The following is a 12,516-nucleotide window of genomic DNA, read 5'->3' as shown; positions in this document are numbered from 1 at the left end:
TATCTTTACCCGCATTTGGAGAGAATGATTGGCTAAATTCACATAATTACAATGACGGAACTGATTATATGACAAACATTTAGGTGTAGCTTCGATATAACTGTGTGGTTTAACTAAATGTTTTCAAAATAATTCACATCTTTGAGAACATTCAGACGAAGTGGTGCTTCCAAAGCTCAGTGAATAATAAGCACTTTTAATACGTGCAACTTACAATACTACCTGCAACATATTCAGCAACTGGACAAGGTACAGTATTTTCAGCTCAAATTCCATTATTATTCATACATTGTATGAAGTTATACATATACAAGTTATGTAAAATCCATAACTTGCTGCCTGTCAACTTACCTATGTTTAAATATTAGTTCATTCCACTTTGCTTTACTTTTTAACAGTCTAGTGTACAGTTACTGCTAATCAAGAAAATGGCCCAAATATGCAAAGAATGGAGAAAGACATTCAAAGAAAAAAAGTGGGTAGCAGGTACTTTGTGCCACAGAAATTCAGCCATTTGGAAGAGGTGCAGGAGATGCCGTCATTAATACAAATTCTGTACATGAGCCAAATCATGTACCATGCTGTTTTTAGAAGCCAGATTTGTTGGTCTCTAATCATACGATGAAATACCATTTGGCATCAGTTTCTTTAGAAGATACCACTGAGGCTTATAAGAACCTTTGACAACATGACGACAATCACTTGTTGACAGATATCACACAAAACAAGCCGGATTTCATGGGTAGCAACTGAACAATTCTGAACCATTCAGACAGTCATCAACAAGAGCCAAGGATGTCAGACAGTCACCACTCTTTAATCTGACCTCTGGATGTTCACAGAGCAATACAGCCAAGAAGCCCATTTCAACAGTTCTATTTTTGAAGGGACACTCAACATGTACTGACAGAAACCAAGATTTTGGACTGCAAGCAGGTAAACTTATTTTGCAGCCAAATATTAGACCTGATCACAGTTCATGCAAAAATGTGAATCTGGAAGAGGATATTCTTCTATTTGGAATATTAGAAGTTCACAATAATGTAAATACCTTTCATTTTAAACTCCTAAAATATAATTCTATTTTTAATAAATTACAACTGACATTGAAGGAGGGAAAAATACTATAGGAGACTAGCATATCCATGAATATTTCTTGACTTATAAAAATAATTCTATTCTTAACAAGTTTAGATGCAAAAAGTGCTGTAATTAAAAACTGTCAACAATTTAACTTATTGTGAGGGCCTTGTACAACTTGCATTTAAAATACAGACCTACTTCCAGGACTCTGCTTATGCTGCCATGATATACTTGACAGAAGACATCAAAGAACAACTTGGAAGCAACTCAGTATCCTCTAAAGATAGAAAGGCTTCCAAATTTAATTTGGTGCATTCCCAAAGCAGCAAAGATTGGTTTAGGAACCGTAATGTGGTGATCAAACCAATTCAAAAGAACATGACGCCTTTCTAAACTAAAAGCTTCTGCCTCCACAATGTCTGTATCCCTCTATTCCTTGCATTCATGTATTTGTCAAGATGTCTCATAAGCAGCGCAACTGTATCTGCTTCTAACAACTCATCTGGCCATGCACTCGCCACCTTCTATGCAAACAAACCTCACTTCTCTGTTTTCCTTAAAACTTTCCCCCTTTTACTGTAAAAGTATGTCCACCAGCAATTGACATTATCCTGGGAAAAAGATTCTGACTATCCACACCTCAATTTTGTAAACTTCTATATCAGGCCAACTATCGCACACCGACTTTTGCGTGAAAACAAACAGAGTCCAATCTCTCTTCATAGCTAATGCCTTCCAAACCAGATAACATCCTGATAAACTGTTTCTGTAACCCCTCCAAAGACTTCATATCCTTTTGGCAGCGTGGCACCCAGAACTTCATACAATGTTCCAGATGGGGCCAAACTGAAGTTCTGTACGCTTGCAACATGGCTTGTCAATTTTTATACTCTATGCCCCGACTGAAGGAAACAAGCATAGCATACACCTTCTTGACCAACTTGTCCATTTGTGTCACCATTTTCAGGAAACTACTGACCTGTACTTCTTGCGCTCTCTGTATGTTAATGCTTCTAAGGGTCTGCCATTTACTGTGTGCTTCCCTCCTGCATTAGATCTTCTGAATGAAGTTGAAATTAAAGTTGTTTTAACACTGCAATGTTATTTAAACAGCTCTTATAGAATCATCTTTAGAAAACGAAACATCTGGAGTCAAGCCATATTTTAAGAGTGGTGCAAATTACATTTCAAGCGTCTCTTCAAACTAGCTAGAGACATTGAGTCAATTGCAACTATAACTTGTGGAAAAACATTTGTTTTCAAAATAAGTGGCTCTTTCACACTGATACATATCTATCAGAGTTACACATGCAAAGCCAACATTTGTTTAAAGAACATAATTAATCAGACTTCAGCTAGATATTGGTACAGAGCTAAAAGTACAATCCCTGAAGGATAAAGTTTATGTATTTGTTTGGATTACAAACATAACTACGGACATATTCCACCAATGTGTTATGGACAACTGATATCACAACACCAATTGTGCACATTTAATTCACATATTTTGATACCTGTACTTAGTAAAAATTAATTGATTTCAGTTTTGAAAATGCCCTGATTAGATTACCCACAAACTTAGAAAATCGGAAGAATTATAAACCAATTTAATGCAAATTGATGTCACAATATCATTGCTAAAACCCTAGTATCTACGTGGTGAATCAGTTCTGCATTCCCTCCAATGTTGATGTCATTGTTCCTGAGCAGCCCAAAACTGAACACAGTACTCAAGATGGGGCACGACAGTTTATATGCACACTATCACTTCCTCAATATTGTACTGCCATCAAATTGAAATAAGACCAATATTTCCATTAGGGTTTTGATCATTTTTCGTACATATGCACCAGCTTATTATTTTTCCATCTGAACGCTCAGATCCTATTTCCCATTGTTGCTAGTTTTTTAGGATTTTAAAAAAGTTCTAATTTATTGCTCTTGAATCCAAAATTAACAATTTTACATTTTACTCATTTAAAATGCCCATCTTCCAAAAAATTTAACACACTCATTTGTTCTGCAGTGTCTTATTGTAATTTTCTATCAATATATAGCGTGCCTCCTGACTTAGTCCCATTTGTAACTTGGCTATGCTGATTTACTTCTTCAACCTTAATTGCTGTATGCACAGACACGATGGGCGAGATGGCCACCTTCTTTGCTAGAAACTTTGATTTACTGATTTAAAAACAAACTGAACAAGTCAGGTAACATGAATTATAGATAAGAGATATGAAATCCACTTGCTCTTGTCTAGCTTTCCAAGGAATAAATCTGACAGGATTACAATAGTTTTATTTTTTAAATAAATCCCAAAAAATATGTATTAATTGGAACAAATATTTTGTGCTTAAAGAAATATACACTGCCCACATGATGAATATTCAATAGTCAAAAGTTGAATGTGCTTTCACTGAAACACAACAAATCTAATACCTGCATATAATGTTCAACAGTGTCCAACTTTCATTACCTGCAAAAAGCCCAGAATTATCAATGGGGCCTGGAAACATTCCGTGTTCTCCCACGTTGTACATGTCCCAGCTGTCGAAACCCACATATTTCTTCCATTGTTTAAACCATCTACTGTCTATTAGGAACCTGAAAATCAAACAAATTATTTTGAGTGTATAAAGTTACTATTACTGTCCTATCCAGCCCACTAATGGAGACAATTTCAGTGACTTGCAGGACAGGCAGATGATCTGTACCCAATCTTCTGACAATACACTTCCAGCTGTCATACACTGATACCTTCCTTTGCCATTGACAGACACCAAGGCACAATGTTTATGGGTTCTTGGCTTGCCACTGTCACTAGCAAGGCTAGCATTTATTGTTCCTAAACCAGACCATTCCAGAGGGCAGTTGAGAGTTAAGTGTCAACTGCATACCCTTACTACTCAGAGTAGTAACAGTATGGAACGCTTTGCCTGCAACAGTAGTAGATTCACCAACTCTAGGTACATTTAAGTTGTCATTGGACAAGAATATGGACGTACATGGAATAGTGTAGGTTAGATGGGCTTCAGATTGGTATGACAGGTCGGCACAACATCGAGGGCCAAAGAGCCTGTACTGTGCTGTAATGTTCTGTGTTCTATGCATTGCTGTTGGTTTGGAATCACACATAGGGCAAAATGGAGTAGGGCAGCTGAGATCTGCCCTTCTCACCCACCCTCCGATCAAATTCGCTGATTCAAATGGCTTATTAATGAGTCTTGTCTTTTAAAATTAGAGATTTAATTAGTTAATTGAATTTAAGTTCCCCTTGTAACTCAGAGCATTAATGCAGGCCTCTGGATTACAAGTCCTGTAACTTTACCACAATGCTACTCCTTTAAATTAAAGTTAAAGATGATAAAAGACAAGATATAACTTGTATGCAACCCTTTTTGCTATCAAGGTGCTGCCTTTGTGCCTGTTTTATTGGCCACAAAAGTGTTCAAAATTCCTGCAAACTGCCATTATCTAAGTGAAACATTCAACGATAAATGCCAGCAAAATGCCCCCAAATTCAATACTGCTCGGAAGTTAATGGTAGATTTTTCCACTCACGCAACTTAATGTGAAAGATCAATATAGCACCCAGATGAGAACCACCGTAACCTGGAACCTTCTCAACACACTCTAATCAGTACCATACTGTCAATATGTTTACTCGTGGATTGTTGAAAAGAACATTTAATGCTTTGAAGAGAGATTGGAAAATGTTACCATGTTGGAACTTCTTGCACTGAGGCAAAAGTACTTAATAGTTATCATTTCACAGCACATGGACGTTGTTGGTTCAGACAACATTTGCTGTTTGCCCTTATTTATCCTCGAGATAGTGGTGGTGAGCTGTCTTCTTGAACCAGTGCAGACACACCTACAGTGCTGTTTGAGATGGAGCTCCAAGATTTTAACCTAATGACAATGAGGGAGCAGGCAATATAGTTCCAAGTCAGGAAACATGCAGCTCACAGGGGAATTTGCAGGTTATACTGGTCCCATGCACCTGCACCTTTGTCCTTCAAGCGGGTATTGGTCATGGTTTGGAATGCGCCATCCAAGGAGCCTGGGTGAATTACTGCAGCACATTTTGTAGACAGTACACACTGTGCATCAGTGGTGGACGGAGTAATTTTATGGTGATGTATATGGTGTCAGTCAAGTAGGCTGCTTTGTCCTGGATGATATAGGCCACATTAGATTGGTGCTTGGCAACGAACCAGACCAGGTGTCAGCTCTCTCAGTGGGAGAGCATTTCGGTGATAGCGATCACAACTCCCTGACCCTTGCTATAGTCATGGAGATGGATAGAAGCGGATGGTACGGAAAAGTATTTAATTAGGGGAGAGAGAATTACAATGCTATTAGGCAGGAACTGTGGAGCATAAATTGGGCACAAATGTTCTCAGGGAAATGCGCAACAGAAATGTGCAGGTTATTTAGGGAACACTTGCTACGAGTGCTGGGTCGGTTTGTCCGAATGAGGCAAGGAATGGATGGTAAGGTGAAGAAACCTTGAATGACAAGACATGTGGAACATCGAGTCAAGAGGAAGAAGGAAGCTTGCTTGAAGTTGAAGAAGCAAGGATTGGGCAGGGATCTAGAGAGTTATTAGGTGGCCAGGAAGGAACTGAAAAATGTAGTTAGGAGAGCTAGAAGCGGGTATGGAAAAACCTTAGCGGGTAGGATTAAGGAAAATCCCAAAGTGTCCTGTACTTATGTGTGGAACAAGAGGCTGGCCAGAGTGAGGGTAGTGCCAATCAGGCATAGTGGAGAGAACTTGTGCCTGGGATCAGACGAGGTCCTTAATGATTACTTTGCTTCAGTATTCACCAGTGACGGGGACCTTGATGTTTGTGAGGGTGGCATGAAACAGGCGGATATGCTCAAACAGGTTGATGTTAGTAAGGAGAATGTGCTAGAAATTTTGAAAAACATGAGGACAGATAATTCCCCGGGCCAGACAGGATATACCTAGAGTTGCTACAGGAAGCGAGGGAAGACATTGCTGCCCCTTTAGCAATGGTCTTTGCGGACTGACTGGAGTAGTACCAGATGATTGAAGGGTAGCAAATGTCATTCCCTTGCTCAAGGAATAGAGATAATCCTGGAAAATGTGGCCTCCCCTCTTGTTGGCCTATCACAGAACCCAAGTATCTAGCTCTCCTTGTGTCCTGTGCTATCCTAACCTTCATGACTAGCCTGCCATGTAGGACCTTGTCAGGGGCCTTACTAAATTCCTGGACAAGCCTGACAAAATGAAGAGGAAGAGGGAGGCTTCTGTAAAGATAAGGAGTGAGGGCTCAGTTAGGGCGCTTGAGAATTACAAGTTAGCCAGGAAGGGCCTAAAGAGAGCTAAGAGCCAGGAGAGGACGTGAGAAGTCTTTTGCAGGTGGGATCAAGGAAAACCCTAAAGCTTTCTAAAGGTATGTCAGGAACAAAAGAATGATGAGAGAGAGATTAGGGCCAGTCAAGGACAGTAGTAGGAAGTTGTGCGTGGAGTCTGAAGAGATAGGAGAGGCGCTAAATGAATATTTTTCTTCAGTATTCACACAGGAAATAGACAGTGTTGTAGAGGAGAATACTGAGATACAGGCTATTAGACTAAATGGGATTGAGGTTCATAAGGAGGAGGTGTTAGCAATTCTTGAAGGTGTGAAAATAGATAAGTCCCCTGGGCCGAAAGGTATGTATCCTAGGCTTCTCTGGGAAGCTCGGGAAGAGATTGCAGAGCCTTTGGCTTTGATCTTTATGTTGTCATTGTACTCAGGAATAGTGCCAGAAGACTGGAGGATAGCAACTGTTGTCCCCTTGTTCAAGAAGGGGAGGAGGGACAATCCTGGTAATTATAGACCAGTGAGCCTTACTTCAGTTGTGGGTAAAGTGTTGGAAAGGATTATAAGAGATAGGATTTATAATCATCTAGAAAGGAATAATTTGATTAGGGATAGTCAACACGGTTTTGTCAAGGGTAGGTCGTGCCTCACAAACCTTATTGAGTTCTTTGAGAAGGTGGATAAGCATATGGACGTACATGGAATAGTGTAGGTTAGATGGGCTTCAGATCGGTATGACAGGTCAGCACAACATCGAGGGCCAAAGGGCCCGTACTGTGCTGTAATGTTCAATGTATGTGTTGGAGCTGTTATCATCCAGTCAAATGGAGAGTATTCCATCACATGCATGAATTGTGCTTTGTGTGGGCAGTCAGAAGGGAGTTAGTTGCTGTAGAAGTCATAGCCTGTGACCTGCTCTTATAGCCACAATATTTACACTGTTGCCAGTTCAGTTTCAGGGCTATGGCAACAGAACATTTGCACCTCTGAGTCAGCAGGTTTTCAATCGAAGCTCCACTCCGGGACATCAGTACAAAGCACTGAAAGAGTTGTGCATTGTCAGGGATGTTAAATTTCAGATAAGAACTTAACAGAAGCCCACTTTGCATCTTTGATGATGGGAACTGTTCTTCCATTGGACTGATTAAAACTCCTCCTTCAGTCAACACTAAGAAAAAAATGATTATGTACAATTCTGGTCCTTGAATAATGTATAGGATAGTGGCACTGGGGCAAGTTCAAAAAAATTATAAGGGTGATCATGGAACAGAAATGTTCTAACGATCAGGAAAGACTCTGCAGGTTCTTCTTTTCTCCACAAAATAGAAGATTGAAGATGACCAGACAGAAGTCAGGTTAGAAAAGGAGATACTGGATAGATGTAGATACCCTTCCACATGCAGTTGTTTAAACTTAGGAGTAATAAATCAAATAAGAAATTCAGAAGAAACTTTAAGTTGCAGAGAATAGTTGGAATGTGGAACATAATATAGATGTATTTAAGAGGACATTAGTTATTATGATGTGTTAAAGAGTAGAAGGCTACGTTGATAGAATTGGAAGAATGAGGGAGAAAGGGAGGCAACTGTGGTGCATAAACAGTGACTGTTTGTAGAATGTAAATTCTGTATCACTTTTGTTTGCACAAACTTGTTGCATGCAAAATTAGCTGCGGTTTTAGTTTTACAGTCAGTTATATTTCATTGACACAATCCATTAGTTATGAAGTACTCTGAAACATAACCAGGAAATTAAAGACACTATGAATGATTCACTTTATCTGAAGAAAGTATCTAACCTGTGAGGCTGCCGTTATTACAGCTCCCTCTTACAGGTTAAAGACCAGATCATTTTGATAGAATTACACAAATTGATTTTTGTAAACTTCCAATGCATCACTTTCTATTTGAGCTTGCAGCCAATATGCTAGACATCAGTACCTGATCAATTTGTCTGCCAGCATCATGGGTTCCAAGGACACAAGTAATACCATATTTATTACATTAACAAAACTAATCTTTACATTTTCTAATCCCACACAAGCTTATGAGATCAAAATGTTTCAAATAGAAAACTGTTCAACGAATATATCCATTCTTCACTAGTTGAATGCTTAAAAACTTGTAAAATCAAGCTCAAACAAAATTTGATAAACTGCAGAGATTAAGCCACCTAAATGAAAGGAAATAAGGTGGCACAGGTTCCAAGTGAAACTTTAATAGCTCAACTGGGAGAGTGCTTCACCTAAGGTTTAATGATCCAGGGTTTCAGCAATTCTTTCACTGGATTCTGCTTTCCCTTTGGTGCATTTTACGAAGAATTCAGTTACCAACAATATTTATTCACATCACCCTGGGCATGTCACCTGTGAACTGCAGATGACACCTTCTCTTTCATAATGCTTATAAGACTTTCCCTGCTTTGAATCAGGCAGATGATTTAGATTTCTTTCTTTATTCATTCAAACAATGAGGACATCGCTGGTCAGACAGCATTTATTGCCCAGGGGATAGTTAAGTGTCAACCACCTTTGCTGTGGGTCTAGAGTCACATGTAGGCCAGACCAATTAAGGATGCAATTTCCTTCCCTAAAAGGATGTCAGTGAACCAGATAGGTTTTTACAGCAATCAATAATGGCTTCATGGTCATCATAAGACTCAAGTCCAGATATTTTTATTGAATTCAAATGCCACCATCAGCTCAGCAAGAATACTACAAGGCTATTGTCTACCCTCTGACAGCGAGGATGATAGCAAAAATTCATGGGCATGTGTATCAGGAGACAAAGAACAAACAGTTTGGGTTGTTTCTCTTGAAAAAAGCCTGAAGGGTGATCTAATAAGTCATATAACTTGCAAAATATGAAAGCTTTTGATGGATACTCCACGTGGGGCCATCAATATAGAAGTAAGAAATCGAATATCAAATTCAGGAGAAATTTTATTCATGGAATGGTAACAACGTGAAACCCACTATCACAGTAATAGCTGAAACAGGGTAAACGCATTTAAGAGGAAGCCAAACAAACATTTGAAAAAGGGAGAAACATATCAAAATGGTCAACTTAAATCAAAAAAGATTGAAAAAAGACTGCGTGGAACATAAACATATGCATGGTTGTGTTCTTTGCCACAAAACCTATTGAAATCTTTGCAAATTGGCATCATTGAATTATTAAGTTTCTATGGAAATGCAACATCAAACACAGGGGTTTAAAAATGGCACGGTACTCAGCCAGCATTAAATCTTCAATTTACATCTTTTTAATTGCTGTTAGTTCCCTTATTGAAGAGTCAACATATAGATACATTTAAGAGGACGGCAGAAAGTACATAAAAGGAGTGTGAATATGGGATTACGATTACCGACTTGGATAAGGAAAGAGGAGACTCAAGTGGAGCAGAAACAGCTAATGGCTTACTTCAGGGCTGCTTATCGTATATAAAACCTATACAACTGGATAAACTCAAACTAGTACTCCTAAAAGATGCACTAATTTAACAACTTTTAATCAAGAAGTTACCAAAAGGTATGGGCAACAAGAATCAAGGTGACAGCAACCGCTATCTTGAAGAAGGGCCAATAATTGCACGGGAGAACACATCATTTCCAACTTGCACACTACCCTGACTTGGTGACTTATCACCATTCCATGTTCCCGGATCATAATCTTGAAACTCTGACTCAACAGTATTGTGGGGGGACCTGCACATATACAGCTGCAATTTGCGGCAACAGACCAACTCCTGAATGGCAATCATGGTATGGTCTTGCCAATGGCATCCACATCCCAAAAGCAAAACTTTTAGTACAACAGTAAGCAGGTCCCCATAATAAGCTCTAATAAAATGTATTCATTACCAGCCTTGCAAATTCCCTTTTGGGAATAACTACAACGTAATAAATCACAAGCACCGTTCCTGATGCCTACGAACACATCTGAATCCCAATAAATGTTAAACCATACACAAAATAAAAAATTCTGAGACAAGAATTCCTCTTTCTGTATCCCCAAGTAACTGATCCACTGACTTCTGGCAGAGGTAATTTTCTAATGGCTATCGGCATTCTAACTACTGCCTCTTTAACATTCCTTAGATTTCCTTCCACTTAAATGTTTTTTGAAATACAATGGGGTGTAGTAAGAATTGCTTCATGTTTTTTTCCCCCCTCAATTTCTTCTTCCAGCTTATGCATTTATACAAACCGAAACAAACAGTATGCTTGGGACCAATAGAATTTTTGACATCTGTCTAAAGAAATGAACTGGAAAAGTTCAGTCTGTTGTCAACTATGCATCAAGACCTTTTTCCTCCAGTATTCATTGTGGAAATGTGTTCAGTTTCACATTCATATCTTTATTCTAATTTGCATTTGCCCTGACAGGTTTAGTCAGACACAATGCTAAATACTTCCCTTCAGAATTTTCAAGATGTGCAACATCTAAAAGCATGAAGACAACAAGTTTCTGGTGTCACTAAATACGTAATAGAACCTAGTAACAATGTTATACAACAGAACAGAGTCTTAAAGTACTAAGCACATCAAAGTATGACCATGAAAGTTCAGATTGTGCCCGCACAAGTTGAACTGAACATGGTCAAGAATTTTGGGAAGTGTTTTATTTCAAGGAAAATGTAATTTAGAAACAAGTATACAGGAAGCATAATTAATGGAGCATTTGAGTGATATGGTGACAGAGTTAAACAATTATGTGTATTTGCAAAACAGTTATATTAGCTTGGTTGCAACAAACAACAGGGAGTGAGCAAGATATACAACGCAAGCGATTTTAGACAGTGAGTAAAGTCATAAAAGTCGACCAAAATGGATTTAAAAATCAATTTCTAGAGTTTTTAAATCCAGTAAGAGAAACAAATCAAGAGGACCACAGTGAAACTATCAGATGTTTTCAAACTTCTGCTACCAATGACAGAGCAGAGGGGCAAGGATATACAGTTAGAGACAAAATGAGAGCAAAATTCAACCACAATTACAAAATAAAGGGTCATATGAGGGATGAACATTGTCTTGGACTATCGGACAACTCACCTGCTCTTCCCAGAATAGCGCAAAGAGATGGTTTATACCCACCCAAGAGTTCAGACTGTTTATGACTCATCCAGAAGATGGTACCCCTGAAGCAAACACAGCATTCTCCCAGAGCACAAGACACATCAAAATAGACTTAATGCTCAAATCTGTTTTGAAGATTTGAATACACAGCTTTTTGACTGAAATGCTACCAGATCTAAGGCACAGATAAACAGCTCGCAAGACTACTAGAGAAAAAATTTGTACAATGAAAATATTTTCTTTTCTTTCCTCTACATGAAAATAGGTTACAGTGGGAAGTGTTGCCTCTTTCCAGTCATTCACTGAATGGGTACCAATGACAATACCAGGTGCACTTATTCGTTCATACCTAACTGTTTTGGTTGAAAACCTTGTTTGTTCTTTTAAGACGGGAATTGAAAAGTGAACCACATTTTCGTTGGTCTGGAGTCACTTATAGGTTAGACAGAATAAAGGCAATTTCCTCCCATGTAAAACATTCATAATCAATTTTTTCCCCCCAAGACACTCCAGAAGTTACATGAACTCCATTACTGAAACTACTGATTTATTCATTCACTAAATTTGAACTCAGTACTCAAGATCACTAGCTCAGAAGTCTGGATTACTAACCTAGCAGCATAATTACTACCTTACTGTTTCCTATTCAATCTTATCACCCTTCCCTTCCGAAACTTGGCATCAATTTCATTCAGATTTCTAGGATCACAGCTCCTTCTCTTCACTCAATATAAAAATTTGATACAGAAATTTGTCTTCACAGCTTCAGTCCTTTTTCTTGGGCACTGCATGTTTACACCACAAAAGCTGCCTGTAATTTGGTATAAGCTAGCAGCTATTCAGCGATGAATAAGTAACATTAAAAGTGCTAAATTAAAGGTGTATTTTGTGGGAATAATAGTTTAATCTACATTGGACTGTGCCTTGGGATGTGTTGCATCGACAGTGGGTAACAAAACTGGAAAAACATTCTACTCCCCAGTGTAGATTTTCTCATGCTTAGCTGAATGACAGCTGTCAGTG

General features: G+C 38.6%; 1 protein-coding gene across 5 annotated transcripts in view; it reads right to left on the bottom strand.

The window, feature by feature from the left end:
- Nucleotides 1-12,516, bottom strand: part of usp4 (ubiquitin specific peptidase 4 (proto-oncogene)) — a 99,842-nt gene that overhangs the window by 85,970 nt on the left and 1,356 nt on the right. For all 5 annotated transcript variants that reach the window (XR_009446485.1, XM_059649752.1, XM_059649751.1 and 2 more), the window contains exon 2: nt 3,560-3,687. Coding sequence is in view for 4 of the 5 variants with exons in the window: in XM_059649752.1 (XP_059505735.1) it covers nt 3,560-3,687 (128 nt within the window). In the remaining variant the exon portion in view is untranslated. The remainder of the gene's footprint in view (nt 1-3,559; nt 3,688-12,516) is intronic.

The sequence above is a fragment of the Stegostoma tigrinum genome, chromosome 11, assembly GCF_030684315.1.
Source record: "Stegostoma tigrinum isolate sSteTig4 chromosome 11, sSteTig4.hap1, whole genome shotgun sequence".
Lineage (NCBI taxonomy): Eukaryota > Metazoa > Chordata > Chondrichthyes > Orectolobiformes > Stegostomatidae > Stegostoma > Stegostoma tigrinum.
Note: the sequence above shows the minus strand (reverse complement) of the source record. Positions and strands in the feature narration are given on the sequence as shown.